Here is a 17,914-nt window from a genome sequence, read left to right as displayed (position 1 = left end):
GATATCACTATTGCCTATCGTAAATGAAGCAGAAGCGTCACTTTTAAACAAGAGGTATTTGAACAGTTAGAATTTTGTTACAACTAATGAAAGCATGGCTATTCCTTTGCTACAAATATGTAAAAGACATGGGCGCTCAACATTTTAGACATATACCGTCCGTTGAAAAGCCCCTCTACTGTCTGCCCTCGAAACCCAATCGAGAACATCAGGATGTACGCCGTATGTGACCCAAAATATCAATTTGCTCTTCTTTACTTTACTTCATTCCTTCTTTAGTTCTTGGTGGCCTTGGCCATGGTGTTCAGGGCAGAGCCGTTCTTGAACCACTCGATCTGGGCCTCGTTGAAGGTGTGGGACAGAGGGATCTCGAAAGATGGGCTGCCGTCGGCGGGGTGGACAACAAGGGGAAGGGGCTTGCCAACGGCGAGCTGAGTGCAGAGGACATCGACCTTGTCATCAGGTCGGATCTTGTCGTAGTCGGCAGGGTCGGTGAAGGTAAGAGGAAGCATACCCTGCTTCTTCAGGTTGGTCTCATGGATACGGGCGAAAGATCGGGTAATGATGGCAAGACCGCCAAGGTGACGGGGCTCAAGAGCGGCGTGCTCTCGGGAAGAACCCTCACCATAGTTCCAGTCACCAATGACAACCCACTTGATACCCTTGGCCTTGTAGTCACGGGCGACAGCAGGGACAGCACCCCACTCACCAGTGGTGACGTTCTTGATCTTGTTGGCCTCACCGTTGGCCTCGTTGATGGCACCAATCAACATGTTGTTGGAGATGTTGTCAAGGTGACCACGGTACTTCAACCAGGGACCGGCCATGGAGATGTGGTCAGTGGTGGTCTTGCCCTTGGCCTTGATGAGGATAGGGATGTCCTTAGCATCCTTGCCATCCCAAGGCTGGAAGGGAGTCAGGATCTGGAGACGGTCGGAGGTAGGGGCGACATCGACAGTGACGCTGGCACGGTCACTGGGAGGAGCCTGGTAGGTGTCCTGGCCGGGGTCGTAGCCTCGGCTGGGGAGACCATCGCCGGTGGGAGGAGCAAGCTTGAACTCCTTGCCGTCCTTGTCCTTCAGGGTATCGGTGAGAGGGTTGAAGTGGAGGGAGCCGGCAATGGTCATGGCGACGACCAGATCGGGAGAGGCGACGAAAGAGTGGGTGGCGGGGTTACCGTCGTTTCGGCCAGTGAAGTTACGGTTGTAAGAAGAGATGATAGAGTTGGCCTCACCCTTCTTGACGTCGCGTCGGTCCCATTGACCAATGCAAGGACCACAGGCGTTGGCAAGGACGATACCGCCGAACTCCTCGAAGGTCTGGAGCTGACCATCACGCTCGATAGTGGCGCGAATCTGCTCGGAACCGGGGGTGACAGTGAAAGCAGACTTGGCCTTGATGCCGTGGTTGAGGGCATCACGGGCAATGGAAGCAGCACGGGTCATGTCCTCGTAAGAGGAGTTGGTGCAAGATCCGATAAGACCGACCTTAAGCTCCTCAGGCCAGCCGTTCTCCTTGACAGCCTGGCTGAACTTGGAGATAGGAGTACCCAGATCAGGAGTGAAGGGACCGTTGATGTGAGGCTCGAGCTCGGAGAGGTTGATCTCGATGAGCTGGTCGTACTCGGCACCCTCGTCGGGCTTGAGGCCGTGGGCGTACTGGCGGGCGAAGTCACCGATCTCCTTTCGCTTGGTGGCGGCGAGGTAGTCGTACATGCGGTCGTTGAAGGGGAAGACGGAGGTGGTGGCACCGATTTCAGCACCCTGGAGAATATCAGCCAACAATTCTGTTTATGACGGAACAAGAGTTACTTACCATGTTGCAAATGGTGGCCATACCGGTACAAGAGATAGCGTCGGTACCAGGACCGTGGTACTCAACAATAGCACCAGTACCACCCTTGACAGTGAGGATATCGGCAACCTTCAGGATAATATCTGAAGAATGTCAGCAAAGTCAAGAAAAAAAGTGAGAGGTCATCCTTACCCTTAGGAGCAGTCCAGCCGTTGAGCTGACCAGTGAGCTTGACACCAATAACATTAGGGGCCTTAAGCTCCCAGGGGAGGTCGGCCATAACATCGACAGCATCGGCACCACCGACACCAATGGTGGCCATACCGAGACCACCACCGTTGACAGTGTGAGAATCAGTACCGATAAGAAGACCACCAGGGAAGCAGTAGTTCTCGAGGAGAATCTGGTGAATGATACCAGAGCCGGGCTTCCAGAAACCGATATCGTACTTGGCACAGGCAGTAGAAAGAAAGTTGTAGACCTCCTTGTTGATGTCAATAGCGCGGGCAAGATCCTTGGCACCACCGACTTGGGCTTCGATCAAGTGATCACAGTGGACAGTGGTGGGGTTGGCAACCTTGTCCATGCCGGCGGACATGAACTGAAGGATAGCCATCTGCGCGGTGGCATCCTGGCAAGCAACACGGTCAGGTCGCAGCTTGAGGTAGCTCTTGCCACGCTGGATGTCTTGGCCGTGAGGGTCATCCAAGTGAGAGTAGAGAATCTTCTCAGCGTAGGCCAGAGGTCGGTTCAGACGAGCACGAACGATGTCGAGGTTCTCGGACATCTTCTTGTAGTTGATGTAGTTACCCTCCTCCCAGTTGTTCTGTCGGACCTGTCCAGCGAGGCATATTAGCACAATTGTTCCCAAATCTCATATCTTGCATCTTCCTGAGTCCACAACCCGGGCTTCATATTCTCTCGTTGCCATTGAGCTATAAGTCGCGCGGTTCAGGCCTCGGCATTGCCGGTGGATTGGCAGCCGAACTGACCCATGCGCCATGACGTTTGGCGTCTGAATGGTAGTGCAAAGAGAAGTAATGAAGCTTCGGGTCATGGAATCAAGAGACAGCAATGCAATTGGTTTGAAGCTTACCTTCTTGTCCAGAGGGCTATCTGAGACTGTGGCCATGCGGCGGAAGCCAGAGGCAGCGCCAGCAAGGGCGCGGCTCCGGGACATGTTGCCCAGAACCTGGCGTGTAGCAAGCATTGCGACTATGGTGCTGTGAGGGACTCTCGTTAGCAAAGAGTGATTAACGACGACGGTTGGGTATTGTAATTGACTTACGACCCAATATCGGTCGATGAGTGACTCGATGTATGCTTGAAGGGGAATTGCGAATGTTCAACTGAAGAAGTTGAAGCTTTTCGGGTGGGTTGAAGGAAGAAGGTGGGGGAATGTGCTGCCGAGCAGGTAAGGATTTTATGCTCCTCAGCCGGTCATGTGTTTATCTGGGTTAATGCAGCAATTGGGTTTTATAATTTAGCTCAAGCAAGAAACGGACGTAAAGTTTATGTATTTTTTGGATTTAAATCGTTATCAAGTGTTGTAGAGCTTTCAACTACATCATCTCATTGTATTACAGTCTTGTTTTATATATTATTCTATCAACATCATTCTCATCTTATACATAGTATTCATCTTCTTCCACAGAAGCCACGATTTGATTCTCTTTTTTTCCTCTGGTTGCGAGGCAGTTGCTGTTACCTCGGTCTTGCGGGCACCCGTTACGGCGTGAGCCCCGGACCATGATGTAATTTCCGCATCGTGGGCCCCGAAACGGTCTAGGCGTCCATCATGCCCCGGAACCTCACAATCAATGACAAAAGATGCTCTCTGGTTGGCCAAAACTCTGACTCGCTTCACAGGGTTTAATCGCTACAGTTCCTCGGGCCAGCGGCTTTACCTTCGGTCGCCGCTGAACGGACATATCCCTTCGCACATGCGATCCTCCGAGGTCGTGATGCTCGGTCACCGATCTTTTTTTGCTTCAAACACTGTTTTTCGGAATTCAATTTTCATCTGCGAGCGCTTGAGGGAATTTGGGGTAGCGCTTGAACGAGGGGGAATGTGAAGCTTTTCACCAAACCCCAACCCCCTATGCCCTTGTATACACACCCCAATTGTGGTTCTGCCAAATGTCATGCCGCAGACCGCCCAGTTGATATGTATTGTCCAATGATAACTGAGGCGATTATAATCTTCATATCCGTTCTTGGAGCCGATTGTAGACTCTTGTCCACCTTTAAGCCACATCACGAACTCTCTGCGTTGTAACCCACAATACTAATGGAGCACTGGGAGCCGATCAATACTATCGCAAATTCTATAGCGCTGACGGCTATGCAAACGCCCATCTAGCCGTGCAAGCATCCTTCTTCTCGTCCCTTCGAGCTTGAAGTCTAACTTGCTCTTTGCCGATCGTTGATCCCGGAGCCGGTGACCCCAGACCCGCTATCCGCCGGGTATCACCAAGCCCGTCCAATTCCCATATGATGGCTGAACAAGCTGGCAGGCTGGGCATGTGACAGCATATCTCAATTTTTATGGGAGGTTGAAAGCTGATTGACTAAATGAAATTTCTATTCAAGCATGATAAAACATTAGAATGAAACTAAGTGTCAGAGAACGAAGAACTCTACAAGAAAAAAGTAAAGCTGGTCACAATTCCGTTCTACAAATCTATCTACAATGATGCTCCCTTGGCCTATTGCTTAGATGTTAGTTGTTGTCAGAAGATTACAAGTGATACTTGGGGGCTTTCATCTTGTAGACTTCTTATTTACTTTGTTCTGTTTTATTGTTTCGTTATTTCGTTATTTTCCTTCTATTTCTACTCATAGTTTCTCGAAATTGTTTTCTGAGTCGCAGAACATGCCTTGTTTTGTCTCCGGCTCGAAATGGTCGTGACATCGTGCCGTGGTCAGATTCAACCTGTGGCTGTAGTGTCCCGCATCCGGCTTATCACCTTATCGGGTCAGCCCCACCAGAACTTTTTTCGAAAATCGCCAACCTCCACGACCGCCTAGCTTGAAGATACCAATATCACAATCTGGAATAGCATACTCCAAGAATCGCATCCGTTCAAGTCACCGCAAAGATGGGTGTCACAAACAAGAAAACAATCACCAAGACAAGGCGCAAGACTCGAGACGTCGACCAGGTCAAGGCCGACCTCATGTCACCCAAGCATCTGAAGCAATTCATGGAGACAAAGGCTGCTGAGGACCTTCCCGGCCTTGGGCGTCACTACTGTGTTGAGTGCTCCAAATGGTTCGATACGGATGCTACTCTGGTCTCGCATCAAAAGGGAAAGCCTCATAAGAGAAGGTATGTCACATAGTGACTCGCAATGGGTATATATTTGTCTATTCTGACATGTGTACTAACTCCCCACTAGAGTCAAGCAGATCGCCGAAGGACCATACACTCAACAGGAGGCCGAAGCTGCCGTCGGCTTGCGAACAGACAACGGCGACCGAAAGCGCACATTTGTCGACCAAGATAACGATTTTGCCATGGACGCCTAAATCATGTCCGATAAAATTCTTCATAGCACGCTAAAAGGGGGATATAAAATCCTAGGGCGCATCGGAGCTGGGCTTGATTTTTGACATTGCAAATGGCGTTTTGGAATATTTCTGTCGATATCCCGATAATATTCACCTGACACCTCGACCGCGCGCTCTGGCCAGTCCACTAGGCCGGCTACGTCCAACACCGCGAGTCGATCTTCCCCGAGACGATGTTCCTCGACCGGGAGCAGCAGGGAGACGTGATTGTCGTTTTGGAGGCTCTGGTGTGGTGAATTTGGAAGACTTGGTGGTAGTAGGTGGATTCTCGACAAAGGACGTGTCAGTGGTCCTAGAGGCTAGTTAAAAGAGCCAATAAAGGTTTTTAAAAAGAAGGACTTACATGAACGTCATTTCTGCATCAGCCTCTGATTTTGATGGGGTCACAGCGGGTTGTTCTGGTTGAGTTCTGTCTCTGCGGAAAGATTCTGGAACAGGTCCCTGCAAGAATAAGTCTTAGAATTACAAAACCGTACATATCCGATACGGATAGCTTCGATAGACATACCTCTGGGAAATCAACACAGAAGGCATTCATGTTCAGGCCATAAAGGAAGCTCGCGAACGATTCGCTGAATCTCGCTAAACTCTCGTGCATAAGCTGAAAGTGCATCATGTTCGCTTCGAGGTCGGCCATGGCATCGGAAAGCTCAGCGAAGGCTGGCTCAAATGCATTCAGCGGAAATGGCGCATCATGCTCTCCAGCACCTCGCGCGGACTCGCGAAAGGATGATCGGGATGAAGGTCGCAGCGGGGTGGTAGGTCGTGACGTTCGGGAACGAGAATTTGAGCGTTTGCCGGGATCGAGAGGTGTAGTCGACATTTTGGCAACGTGTATGCTGTATTTCGCATTCGCTGTTCTGTTTTTGTGTATTATTTCGTGTATTCGTGGCTCGGCGTACTGGGTAATGCAATCCGCGTATTTGATATCGCGACCTGAAGTTGAGTTGTACGAAAGTCAACAAACATTGGATGGAAGTCTGATGTGGCGCCCCGCAATTCGTTCCAAGATGTGGCTCCCAGTCCGTGTGGCTTTCCCCACGACGTTTCTATTGTCCAGATAGCATCACATGTACTTTACATCATGCCTGATTTCGATATCAGTTGGTCTCGAGTCTTACATACTTTTGTTCTGTCAACATAATATTTTCTAGAACTCATCATATATCAGGCATGGTGGTCATTATGTTTTCCAATCGCCCTACTATCCACGTATTTGTCGTGTCGCGTGAGCAGTCTTCCACTCAGGGGCAGACATGACGAAGACATACGATATGGTACGGATACCGAATAAAGTAAAGCTCATTATAGGAAGACTTTGGCAAAGAACACTGCCGTGTTAGGAACATTCATTTTACATCGACTGTGAGACATGGGGCCCCTTGACCGTGGGATATCGCAGGATTCTTTGTCTTCAAGCTGTTAGCTAGCTCTGTAGGGTAGAGCACAGCCACGCTCACATCACGTTCACATTTGTTCAAAGTAGTTCTAAGCAGTAACGTACCTTGTTGTCAATTATTTTCAAAAACTCTTGCTAATTTCTCTGCTGGCCATAGTCTTGATGTTGTGTTATATTTTGTTCAAGACATCATAATTGAGGTTCTTGAGGTGCGTGACAGAACAACGCCAACTTCAATAATAGGCCTCCAATCTTTGTTCCCGAGTACTCCGAACACTAACAAATGCCCTACGTCAATAATTGATCCATCCACTCTCCATCCGCGGGAACCGGAGTCTTGCAAGCTCCGAACACACCTTGAGCATCAACAGACTATTATGTTTTATTACGCTCGTACCATCCTGTGAAAAATCCGAACGATTCATATCTTCATGGTCATTCCTTGAGGCCTGTCAGTGGATTGTTCTTGCTTTTGTACCTGCAAAGCAACGTCGAGGATCTGTGGAGCCAATACGACGCCAAGAAAGGGTGTCCCGCATTCTAAAAATCCCCATAAACGACGACATTGATTTACCTACCAACTTTGGTTTTTGCGGCGTATGTGTACGCATTTGCAAATCTGACATATCTTTCTCAACCCTTTACCTATGAGGACTCAACTGGGACGGAACATATGCTCGTATAGCCCTCTTAAATACTCCTCTCAGCCACTTTCGCGCCACCTCCAGCTACGGTCATCTGTCCTTTCTTCCAGCTTACTGAGACTACCCCTTACCAACTCACGAGGAACCCCTGCATCTGCCAGGAGTATCGCTTCTGCGAGATATCTCACAGGTTCAAGGAACCTCACTCACTCAATTGTCATCAAACGGACATTATACAGCAAAACCGACTCAAATCCAAGTAGCAAACTTCCCCTTGAGGCCAACTCGCTTTACTCGGTTGTTGTAGCTGTAGCAGTCATTACGGCTGTTGTTGCTATATCAGCTTGGCCTGCAGGAAGCCCCAGCAACCAAACCCCACCAGAAGAGTTCGAAGAAGAGTTCGAGATCATGTCTTTCCAATCACCCCCTGGGCGCCCGGGGAACCTGACTCCTGAGCAAGAGGAGAAGCTTCGCAAGCTATGGACTGCTGTCTTCCAACTCACTGGCGTGGCCGATGACGAGAGCGCTGGTGCCAACCTCTTGCCCCAAAAAGAGGAGGCGAGTCCAGCAGAGGCTGATCCGAAGAAGAAGCGAGGATTTGGCATGTTCAAGAAAGGCAAATCTGGTACTTCGACACCAACTGAAGGTTCCGCTGAAGAGGACAAGTACAATGAAACCAAACAATTCCATGAGACTTTGGCCAACGAGTCCCCTGAAACAATTCGACACACGATATGGTCTATGGTGAAGCACGATCACCCTGATGCCCTTGTTCTACGCTTTCTCAGAGCACGAAAGTGGGATGTCGAGAAGGCTCTCGTCATGTTGGTATCCACTATGCATTGGAGGCATAACGACATGAAGGTGGACTCTGAAATCATGAAGAACGGAGATGCCTTTGCGGTTGAGGATGAGAAGACCGACTCTCCTACTAAGCAAGTTAGCGCCGACATGATGAAGCAACTCCGAATGGGTAAGAGTTTCCTGCACGGCACTGACAAGCAAGGCCGACCTATCTGTGTTGTCCGGGTTCGCCTGCACAAGGCTGGGCAAGAGTGCGAAGAAAGCTTGGAAAAGTACACAGTCTACATTATTGAGACAGCTCGGATGACACTCCAACCTCCTGTTGATACAGCTGTAAGTACCCGTGGTCTAGATATCAGAGCAAAACACTGACATGCAAACGCAGTGCATCGTTTTCGACATGACTGGCTTCTCTATGGCCAACATGGACTACACACCTGTTAAGTTCATGATTAAGTGCTTCGAGGCCAACTATCCCGAGTCTCTAGGTGCTGTCCTGGTGCACAAAGCCCCCTGGCTTTTCCAAGGTATGTTGCTGTTTTCAAAGCGAAGATAAATATTGACTCGTAATAAGGTATCTGGAAGGTCATCCGTGGCTGGCTTGACCCTGTGGTGGCAGCCAAGGTTCACTTCACTAACAACCGGGCCGAACTCGAGGAGTTCATCGCTCCAGACCATCTGATCAAGGAGCTTGAAGGCGATGAGAACTGGGAGTACAAGTACATCGAGCCTATTGCTGGCGAAAATGACAAGATGAAGGATACGCAAACCCGGGATCGTCTTTTGACTGACCGTGAAGAGTTGGTCAAGAAATTCGAGCATACAACTAGGGAATGGATCCGTCATCCTGATGGTGAGCAGGGCAAACAACTCAAGGCTGAGCGAGAGAAGATTGCCAAACTTCTCAGGGAGGATTACTGGAATCTCGACCCATACATCCGAGCACGAACACTCTACGACAGACAGGGTGCGATACAGAGCGATGGCAAGACTGACTGGTACTCGCTCAAGCCACTGGCTGCTGCGGGAGCCAGCACTTCTGCTGATGACCTAGACTAGACGAGACGTATGACGCACAAAAGGGACTTGGATTGTAGATAATCAGGTTGATTTGGCGGGCGCAGGATGGTACCTGGTAACCGGACAATAATACTAGAAGGGCTCTTCATGAACCAGTTCCCCAATCTCCCAATTGGACACTATCGCATATGCGTATATCGAAGCTCTTTAGATCTTGGCCTTGAGCTCCTCGCAGTAAGCCTTGAGCTGCTCCATATCAGCAGGCTTTGTAGGCCATTTGACGCCGAGGCCCTCGGTCTCGTTGGGCTTAGGGATCTGAATACTTGTTAGCTGTAGCTCAACGATAATTCAGGCTTAATCATGTTACCATATGGAAGTGAACCTAGGATTATGTTAGTTTCGTTATACCGTAGACTTAGTATGATAGACTTACATGGTCAACTTCTTGATGAGCAATGCGGCCATTGTTCTGGAGGATATTGTAATCGGTGGCACCAGTCGCGTTGACAATCTTCTTGACAACAGGCTATGAACATAATTAGACTTGAGTATTGATCACTAACGCTCCAGTACTTACCAGAATCTCGGTGAGGTGATCGTCAGGAATATCGGCCAACTTAGCACCGTGGTGCTTGGGAACGACAAGCTACATCTTGTCAGTGGGTTCATGACGTGAGCTGTTGAGAACGTACAGCGTGGCCCTTGCTGAGAGGACCAATATCAAGGAAAGCGAGAGTCTTGTCGCTCTCAAATAGCTTGAAAGAGGGGATATCACCTAATTAAGGACCAAGTTAGCTTACATGAAGACCAGGAGTTAGACAAAAGAGCTGATGAACACCCTCAACATACTCTCCCCTCGGCAACTCCCCGCATACTCTTTTACTCATTCAACCACCATGCTTCCCCCTTCTCTTACCCTTGATGATGCGACAGAAAATGCAGGAGGACATTTTGGTGTGAAGTTGTTTAGTTGTTGAAAATTAATGGAAAAAAAAAAAGAATCAGAGAACAAGTTGAAGTTCAATTGTCAATTGAAGGATCAGATTACATGAGGTAACACTGAGCGAGGTGCAGCTTGGAGCTATGAGGGGCAGCTGGTGTGAGCTTTGATTGGCTGTTGCGCTTAAATTGAGGGTATATAAGTCCAAATTGCACTGCTTTCTTTCGGAGTGGGACCTCCCATCGAACTCACCTCTTGCCTTTTACCAGATGTGACCGTGGGATTGGCCCAACAGACTCCATTCACCTAATCTTTGGAAACCATTCGTCTAGAGACTCTAGATTCGAATTTTGATTTTTGCTACTTTCTCGGATCAAAATGCATTTAATAGTGTAGCATCTCAGTCGGTCTTTTGTTTTTGGCATTTTTAAGACCACCGAAGCTCTTTTTGGGCTTTTTAATAGCTTTCATACCCGTTTTTCTGAGAGGCTTCTGCGCCTTGATTTTTACGTCATCCCCATCTCGGCGGGGTCACCTCAGCCCCTCCAAACACAATAAGGTACCTAGAACTAACTCCCTGTGCTCCCAAGGCATACCCGTACCAACCCATGATCCATCACTCTTCGCCCACTTTCAGGCGCCCAGTTTCTACCTTGTAGCACTTTTACCAAGATTTGCTGTTCCCGTACGAGTCACGAGCTTGACCCTCCGAAGCATATATACTCCAACTTTCGCCGCCGACTGTTCCTTAGCTAGGTACCTACATAGTACGATCGACACCTTTGAGTTTGCGACGAACGTACAGATTCCAAGCCATATACATCGCATTTACTCAAACAAAATGCCTGAATACATCAACACGCCTCTCTTTGGCGGCGCAATCACTTGTGACCTGCCCGCCAAGTTCGCCGACGTCAGGTTCGTCCTCATTGCCCTTTGCGCCTAAACCTTTCCTTGTGCTGACTCTATGCGCTGCAGCAAGTTGCGACAAGTTCCCGATAACCAAGAAGTCTGGATCGATCAGGATGGTTTCACCAGCATCATCTTCGACATCACAGAGCGTGTTGGAGGCTCTGGCTCAGGTCCTGAGGTTGATGGTCGTGCCATGACAACTCATCTTGAAGATATGGTTGGGTCGGATATCGATACCGTCAAGATCTGGAACACTGCCGAGACTGAGTTCTCGAATCTAGAGTATGTTGTCTCAGATGCCTTCTGGAAGTGACAGTTACTGATATCTGTAGACCTGGTACTCCAGCCTACACACTTATTTCCACACAGACTCCTCGTGTGAACCAGTCCCGCGACTCAACATCTGCGCCCGATTTCACCGCTATCATCCTAACTCTTTTGCGGCTCGAGAAGGCCAAGACTGATATTCTCATCACAATCAATGTGCCTCATATCAAGGGAGAGTACGACGAGGCGGAGGTTGATCTTGAACTGGGACGTCAGGGTAAGCTCATCGGTGCTGCCGTTGAGTATTCTGCTACTATCTGGTCAACATTTAAGATCAAGGACTGGGGCCTCTTTGGTGAAGCTTAAAGTAGTTGAAGTTTGTTAAAAGTGAATGGAGAGCATATTCAGGGTAAGGGGGATGCAGCAGGAAAGAGCTAGGATATCATGAGATGACTACCACGACTTATGACCCGTTTTCTTTGTCGATGGATGAATATACAATTATGGACACGACAAGTATGGTTCTCTAGCATGCAAAAATAAGTAGACTCATGAGCTGCTTTTAGATGAATATGACGAGACGTCATGATAGAGGGCCATGTTGACGAGCATTTAACCAGGTGTAGCTTGGGAAGCTCTACAATGTTCGAGAAACTACTGGCTGATAAGATCAAACTCGAATTGTGTCTGCATTTGCAACGTTCAGTGGCTATATACACACTCTCATTCTAATTTCTTGAAAGTTTGTCTGGTTGATATACAAGGTAATCGATGAGCTTCCATGAGGGTAATGAAGGCAGTGTCTCTGTAGACTGGAGAGTATTTGTTCCTAGATATGTTATATGATATCTTATAGTCTGGATTTTGACAGGCAGCTTCGTAGGTGAGTGAAGGCGCAGATGAATTCAGTGAACTCATACACGTAAATGGTAATATTGAATGGGTATAGACAAACAAACTCCTAGTTATGCATTTATGCTTCAGCCTCAATAGTTAGATCAACCATCTTGTCAACAACACTCTCAAGTCCCAGCTTGCTAACCACTTTGCTTCCAGTCTTACCACCCTCTTGCTTCGCCCACTTCTCTGCAATGAGCTTCATGACCACCTTCTGAGGACTGCCCGGGTTCTCTCCTCTGACCACACCCATCTGCTCTTTCACAAACGCCTGATATCGGCTCGGTGCTTTGCCTGCTGCTGCTCCTCTTGGTGCTGGCTTGGTCTGCTTCAAGTTGCCCTTGCACGTCCCACATTTATATCGCTGGGTATCAATACTCTTGGAGTGCCGCTTGTACTCAGCTCCGCATTCTTCACACTCCCAAACGTACTTGAAGTCGATTTCGTAACTGTGCTTGGTCGTCACTTGGATGCCGCGATCACCAAACTTAGCTGAGCACTTGGCCGCCCAAGCCTTGAACTCTCGGCCGTGAGGATTTGTCGTTATGCCACTGATCATGAAGTTGGCGAGATGGCAAAACTCGTGTGCCATGACATTGAGTAGGCGATTCTCGTCATCAATGACCTTCTCGGCAAGTTCGATTGATGCATGATGTTTGAATATCTTAATGGGCTGGCCGTCTTCTGCCTTGCGTGTCGTCCTAATAGTCTCACAACGCCAACTTGCTCGCCCAGCCGTCGTATTAAGTGTTTTTGTCCAAACGAGCTTGACACCACCTGTGGACTCAGCAAGCTTGGCAATTCTGCCCTGTGTGATCTCGAGATCGAGTTCGGCTAGAAAGCTCTCGGCCAGTGCATGTTTTCTAGATTCAAAGGACTTCTTGGTCTCCTTCTTAGGCTCTTTCTTTGGGCTCGCCTTGCGGGGACTCTTGGTAACGGGAGGGAGGATGAGCTTGCGTGGCGAGTGCTGGTCGTTCCAATCGTTAACAAAGTCCTGGTTCCAAAAGGCATCCATACTTGGACGATGGGGCGTCTTGGGGATCTGTATTTTCTTGCTTGGTGATGCAAGTCCTCTTGGCTTGGATACTTTAGGAGGAGTACTAGGTGGTGTGGTGAACTCGTCTATCTTCGATACTCTGCTCTCCTCATCTGAAAGGTCCTCGAGCTGTAGCCGCAGCTTAGATAGTGTGTCTGCAAGGTCCGAGGTAGTGGTCGTCCCTGAAGCAAGTCGTTTCCCACTTTGGCTAGTCTTCCTGGACCCAGCAACCTCTTTACTTGAAGCAGTATTCTTGGCAATATCGCGGGTCTTTTCATTGCTAATGCTTGTAGAGTGGTTTGGTTGAAGAGTTGGAGCATTCTTAATTGATGGGATACGCTCCCTGGTGCCAACGGTCTTTGATGGCTGGCTACTCAAGGATCTTGCCCCTTTCCTTGTCGGGGGCTCAGGGGAGTCATTCAACCAATACAACTCTGAGGCAGAGTCAGAATGTTCGTCTGCAGTTTGATAGATACTTGGCTCTTCTGCTTTCTCATCCTCCTGGCTCACTTGGCTTTCAGCATCGGTATCAATCTCTCGTGCAAAAAGCAACGCCTTTGACTTGGTCCCAGAATGAATACTTGGTTTCGGCTTTTGAATCTCCAGAGTAGGTATTGTCACCGTACTTGTCTTTGTTTTCTGAAGCCGTCGAACCCTTGTCAAGACTGTTTCCTTTTCGGATTCATAGTTCTCATCGCTCTCGTCATCAGAATCTTCCACAACCCTCTGGTTTCTCCTCCTTCTTGGCCGTTGTCGAGACTGCGGCATGTCCTTCTCAGTCTCAGAGCCAAATTCGGATTCTGAATATGAAGAAAGTTCGTCGATTGGGGTCGTTTGTCGTGATGGCTTCTTCTCATGACTTGCAGCCCTTGACTTGCTCCGTCGACCACCACTTGTGCTTTCATGTTCTTCCGAGTTCCATTTCTGAAAGAGCGGGTTGGCAGCGACTTGATTTGGCTCTCCAAGACGTCGCACACGTCGGGTTTCAACATTGGAAGTAGTCTTAGGAATCGTAGGCTTGCTAACTGAAGGTGTTGGCGTAGTTGTCTTTGTTGCTCGGGTGCTTGGTTTCCGAATAAGCGTTTTCAGATCAGGTAAGTCATCGTCACTGGAGGGATAAATGTCTGCCAGTCTTGCCATAGTGGATGTGTTGAGTCGCAGGCGAAGAGGCTTAAGCTATGGCATATGCTGGTCGAGGGGTGTTTCTTGCGTTGTCAATGGCATGTGGGGATATAGAGTGATACTTTTCGTTAGGTGATGTTTGTATAGGTATGCGATGACCTGGAGACGATAACTTTTGTGGCATAAAACGGTTTAGCTTGAATGCATGATGGCTGTAGTAAAACTTGAGTCTTCTATAAATCTACATGTCAAAGGTTGGAACTCAAAGTAAAGAGCCACCACGTTGGCACGGCAACAGACCCATATTGGAATGTGGAATCACGAGTACACGTGACACCCATCAACTTCTATTGTGTATGGATCGGGATGCGAAACACACAAGACACGGGCTCACGATGGGTAATTATTTGATAGATTTGTGCCAGATGTAATTGGCAATGTGAGACACTTTTCATACCTACAAGTATCGAATTGACTAAGCGGCTTCGTTCGCAATTCTAGAACACGAAGCTAGTATTGACAATTTAATATCGGAACGAGAAGCCCGAGCCGGATGAGCGGGAAACTTGACATGCTTATTTTTGGTGCTCGCTTGTGTCGTAGTCCCTTGGCAAATTTTCAATGCCAGTTGCTGAGACCTAAGAGGCGATGGGTATAGGTTAACCTCTGAGAAATTAACCCTTTTACAGTACTTCATAATGAGTATTCTAAGACTCGACTTATGGCTTTCTGCTATGTGAAACACATCGTTGAGGTAGAAACATGACGTATTTTTAATTAATCAGCCATATTATTAGAACAGATTCAGTTGAAGAGTGGAAGCCATGACGAAGAAACAAAGAGGTGCGAGGCTAACTAACGAACTAGACGCGATTCCATTGCCAGACTGTATGAAGCGCCAACGAGTGGGAACATGAAAAAAAGGAGGTGGCCATTTTCAGAAGTCTCCGCCAAAAGTTGCATATCACTTCGGGTGGTCAATGATAGAGCTCACTCCATGCGGTGATCATCAATCGGTTGTCGATAGATCATTATTAGCTGGCTCGGTACAGCAGCCGTGTTGTCGTGCGTGTCACATTGCTGATGGTCATCTACGGCCAGGATCATCTTGTTTATTGAATTAACCTGCAGGTCAATCACGGTCTATCGCCGATATCAAGCTATAGGCATCATCTCTAGAAGCCATGCACAATAATTTATACCCAATGTCGTCCCCGGCTACTGCTAGTCAGCGGGTGGCGGGACGCCGGCTTATCTTGACAACAGAAACTTGAATATTTCGGAGCAGTTCCTGCAAGAATCCTAAACATCAAACCAGTCGCAACAAGACGATTCCCTTTCTAGCGTGGTGGACACGGGCCCGTTGAACCAGTTTGGGATTGGGAAATTGGACTAACTGCAAAGTTAATCCTTTAGCACAGCAGATGGGGAATAGAGAGAAAAAATTGAAGCAGAACCACAGCTTTCTATGGAGAGAATTTGGGGGGATCGATGATCGTGTTGGATCGTGTCGGTGTCTGAAGCTTACCAGGGATAACCTTGTAAGGGAGCTACTGTTTGGGCCGGCGTATCACATAGGCCGCGTACAGCGTCGTCATCGATTGTAATTATGCTGCTGACAGGACGGGATAAAAAAAGAGCGAGCTCATCGTGGCAGTGTTACAGCGGGAAAAACACTGAGCACACATATTGAGTTGCCATCGGCTATTTCTTTTTACGGAACCTCCCTTGAATTACATGCTGCATGCCATCTCGTGTGAAGGAGCTGTTTTCGTTGCAGTCTTGCTCTCACCCACGAAAATGCGTGTTGCAGGATCTGTTCCTGCATAATGAATGGGTACGGTGCAGGACATCCACTGACTTTTCTCCTCAATTTCTAAGCGGCCTTGCTTATCAATGCCCTCTGTCTACTCCGTAATTACCGGTACAACAATCGAGATTGCATCTTTAAGGCTGAAACAATTTCAATGAAGATTAGCATGAAATGAAAAGATGGTCCAGATAATGAATGACTTTATTCATATTTGATAGGTTTGGGATAAGTGGAAGAGCTAAGGGCAAGGAAGCATGAATTGAGGTACCAGCCATCATCTGATAGTGACGAGCAGGGTACGTGCATATTCAGTTCGAGGACAAGGTTACGCAGCAGTTCAAGTTCTCCCCGCTTGAGGATTCGACGAACTAGCTGAAGCTTCTCGAAGTCCTTACTTACGGCTGTGGCCGCAGCCGTGACGGGCACCAGCAGCTTGCAGGCATAGACACGTGTACGTGTAGCTTGATAACGGCTTCGTTCCATGGCTGGTGAATCTCAAACCTGAAAAATCATTGAAAATATGCAGACATACATGGGATTTCCTTGATTAATGCATCTTCTGCCTTGATATCGCGGTTGGGGAACAATCAATAACTCAGCCACTCGTTGAATTTAACCTTTGGGTGACCAACTGCAACCTTCCATCATGCCACTGTAACACAACTAAACTAACCCCATGCTTGAGGCAAAAACCAAGCAGGTTGGTTGGCAGCCTCGATACCTCAGGTGTTGTGCTTCTTATTTAGATAACCCTTCTGTTAAAGCACTCGTATCAGTGAGTGAAAGTGAGGCATTGCCAATGCCAACCATAACTCCGGGCCACAGAAAGAAATTGACTCGAGCTTCGGATGCGCCGTTCAGGGGCGCCGGTGCCCCTCAGTGGACCTTGGAGGCTTCATCCAAAAGCCCGATTTGCAACAAGCACTTGTCAGGCCCGCAAAGGAATGACTCCGTACCAATGATGACGCGTGGCTGGCTATTTCTGAACAGTACTTTAAAGGTACGAGCTTGTAGAAGGTTCCGCCTCATGGGTCTCATGCAAGCGAGGCTCCAGAAACAAACGCCTTGCAGCGGAATGAGCAGAACAAGGCCAGCTGAGATATTGCCGCAACATGTATCCATCAGGTACTCTCATTAGAGAGAGAGAATGTTGAACTGCAGCACATCCATCCGAGGAATCCGCCTGCCATTCTGTCAATCAGAGTCCAAACTGACCAACCCCCTCCAGAGACAGAGACCCAACCACCCCCTTGCAACCACCAATCAAGACCCGTATCCCCTGGCACTCCTGGTCAGCGCCCCTGGCTTGCACTGCGAGTCGCGGGCGCGGGCCAGCTTTTAGGGGCGATGGCCCTCTCTGATGGGATGGGATGGATGGGTCTATCGAGAGGAAAGCAAGGAACGAAAGGGGACGACCTGGAAACGGCCCGGACGATCCACTGTTGGGACAGCGCATCACGATGGCTGCTGCGATGGATGAGGATGGATGGGTACCTTATTATTGCAGTAGTTGATGGAACCTGTTAATGCTTAACGTTAGAGAGTTGGATGGTTGTGCCTTTGATTCGAATTGAGTTTCAGCGGTCTTGCCGCTGTGAACTTCGGGCTTAGCGGGTATCACGCCCTGTAACTTTAAGGTGTTCACAACGTTTTATAGCCAATGATCCACTTTTCGAGACGAGATATGCTCTTG

General features: G+C 48.5%; 7 protein-coding genes across 7 annotated transcripts; 3 read left to right on the top strand and 4 right to left on the bottom strand.

The window, feature by feature from the left end:
• Window positions 1-56: 56 nt before the first annotated feature.
• On the bottom strand, window positions 57-3,327 carry FOBCDRAFT_257165 (aconitase family-domain-containing protein). Its single transcript, XM_031173675.3, has 5 exons — window positions 3,083-3,327; window positions 2,891-3,017; window positions 1,987-2,629; window positions 1,816-1,937; window positions 57-1,763 (listed from the first exon to the last, which is right to left on the bottom strand). The coding sequence occupies exons 2-5, from the start codon at window positions 3,002-3,004 to the stop codon at window positions 276-278; spliced, it is 2,367 nt and encodes a 788-aa protein (XP_031050460.1). The 5' UTR covers window positions 3,005-3,017; window positions 3,083-3,327; the 3' UTR covers window positions 57-275.
• Window positions 3,328-4,835: 1,508 nt separating this feature from the next.
• On the top strand, window positions 4,836-5,527 carry FOBCDRAFT_15577 (uncharacterized protein). The gene is made up of 2 exons (XM_031173674.3): window positions 4,836-5,125; window positions 5,196-5,527. The coding sequence occupies exons 1-2, from the start codon at window positions 4,896-4,898 to the stop codon at window positions 5,323-5,325; spliced, it is 360 nt and encodes a 119-aa protein (XP_031050459.2). The 5' UTR covers window positions 4,836-4,895; the 3' UTR covers window positions 5,326-5,527.
• On the bottom strand, window positions 5,458-7,392 carry FOBCDRAFT_236973 (DASH complex subunit Dam1-domain-containing protein; the record flags this gene model as incomplete). The annotated part of the gene is made up of 4 exons (XM_031173673.3): window positions 5,458-5,659; window positions 5,711-5,808; window positions 5,876-6,303; window positions 7,341-7,392. 4 exons carry the CDS (start codon window positions 7,390-7,392, stop codon window positions 5,458-5,460), a joined length of 780 nt encoding a protein of 259 aa, XP_031050458.2.
• A 426-nt stretch (window positions 7,393-7,818) lies between these two features.
• FOBCDRAFT_128502 (CRAL-TRIO domain-containing protein) lies at window positions 7,819-9,273 on the top strand (the record flags this gene model as incomplete). Its single annotated transcript, XM_031173671.3, has 3 exons — window positions 7,819-8,547; window positions 8,600-8,741; window positions 8,789-9,273. 3 exons carry the CDS (start codon window positions 7,819-7,821, stop codon window positions 9,271-9,273), a joined length of 1,356 nt encoding a protein of 451 aa, XP_031050456.3.
• A 168-nt stretch (window positions 9,274-9,441) lies between these two features.
• Window positions 9,442-10,279, bottom strand: FOBCDRAFT_176799 (HIT-like domain-containing protein; the record flags this gene model as incomplete). The annotated part of the gene is made up of 5 exons (XM_059608526.1): window positions 10,151-10,279; window positions 9,927-10,009; window positions 9,812-9,880; window positions 9,668-9,760; window positions 9,442-9,564 (listed from the first exon to the last, which is right to left on the bottom strand). The coding sequence occupies exons 1-5, from the start codon at window positions 10,182-10,184 to the stop codon at window positions 9,442-9,444; spliced, it is 402 nt and encodes a 133-aa protein (XP_059464171.1). The 5' UTR covers window positions 10,185-10,279.
• A 736-nt stretch (window positions 10,280-11,015) lies between these two features.
• FOBCDRAFT_236970 (uncharacterized protein) lies at window positions 11,016-11,719 on the top strand (the record flags this gene model as incomplete). Its single annotated transcript, XM_031173667.2, has 3 exons — window positions 11,016-11,092; window positions 11,153-11,368; window positions 11,419-11,719. 3 exons carry the CDS (start codon window positions 11,016-11,018, stop codon window positions 11,717-11,719), a joined length of 594 nt encoding a protein of 197 aa, XP_031050452.1.
• Window positions 11,720-12,299: 580 nt separating this feature from the next.
• FOBCDRAFT_215013 (SprT-like family-domain-containing protein) lies at window positions 12,300-14,642 on the bottom strand. Its single transcript, XM_031173666.3, has one exon. It carries the CDS (start codon window positions 14,424-14,426, stop codon window positions 12,327-12,329), a length of 2,100 nt encoding a protein of 699 aa, XP_031050451.2. The 5' UTR covers window positions 14,427-14,642; the 3' UTR covers window positions 12,300-12,326.
• Window positions 14,643-17,914: the final 3,272 nt, after the last annotated feature.

The sequence above is a fragment of the Fusarium oxysporum genome, chromosome II, assembly GCF_013085055.1.
Source record: "Fusarium oxysporum Fo47 chromosome II, complete sequence".
NCBI lineage: Eukaryota > Fungi > Ascomycota > Sordariomycetes > Hypocreales > Nectriaceae > Fusarium > Fusarium oxysporum.
The sequence above is the reverse complement of the archived record's forward strand: the minus strand, read 5'-3'. Positions and strand labels throughout refer to the sequence as shown.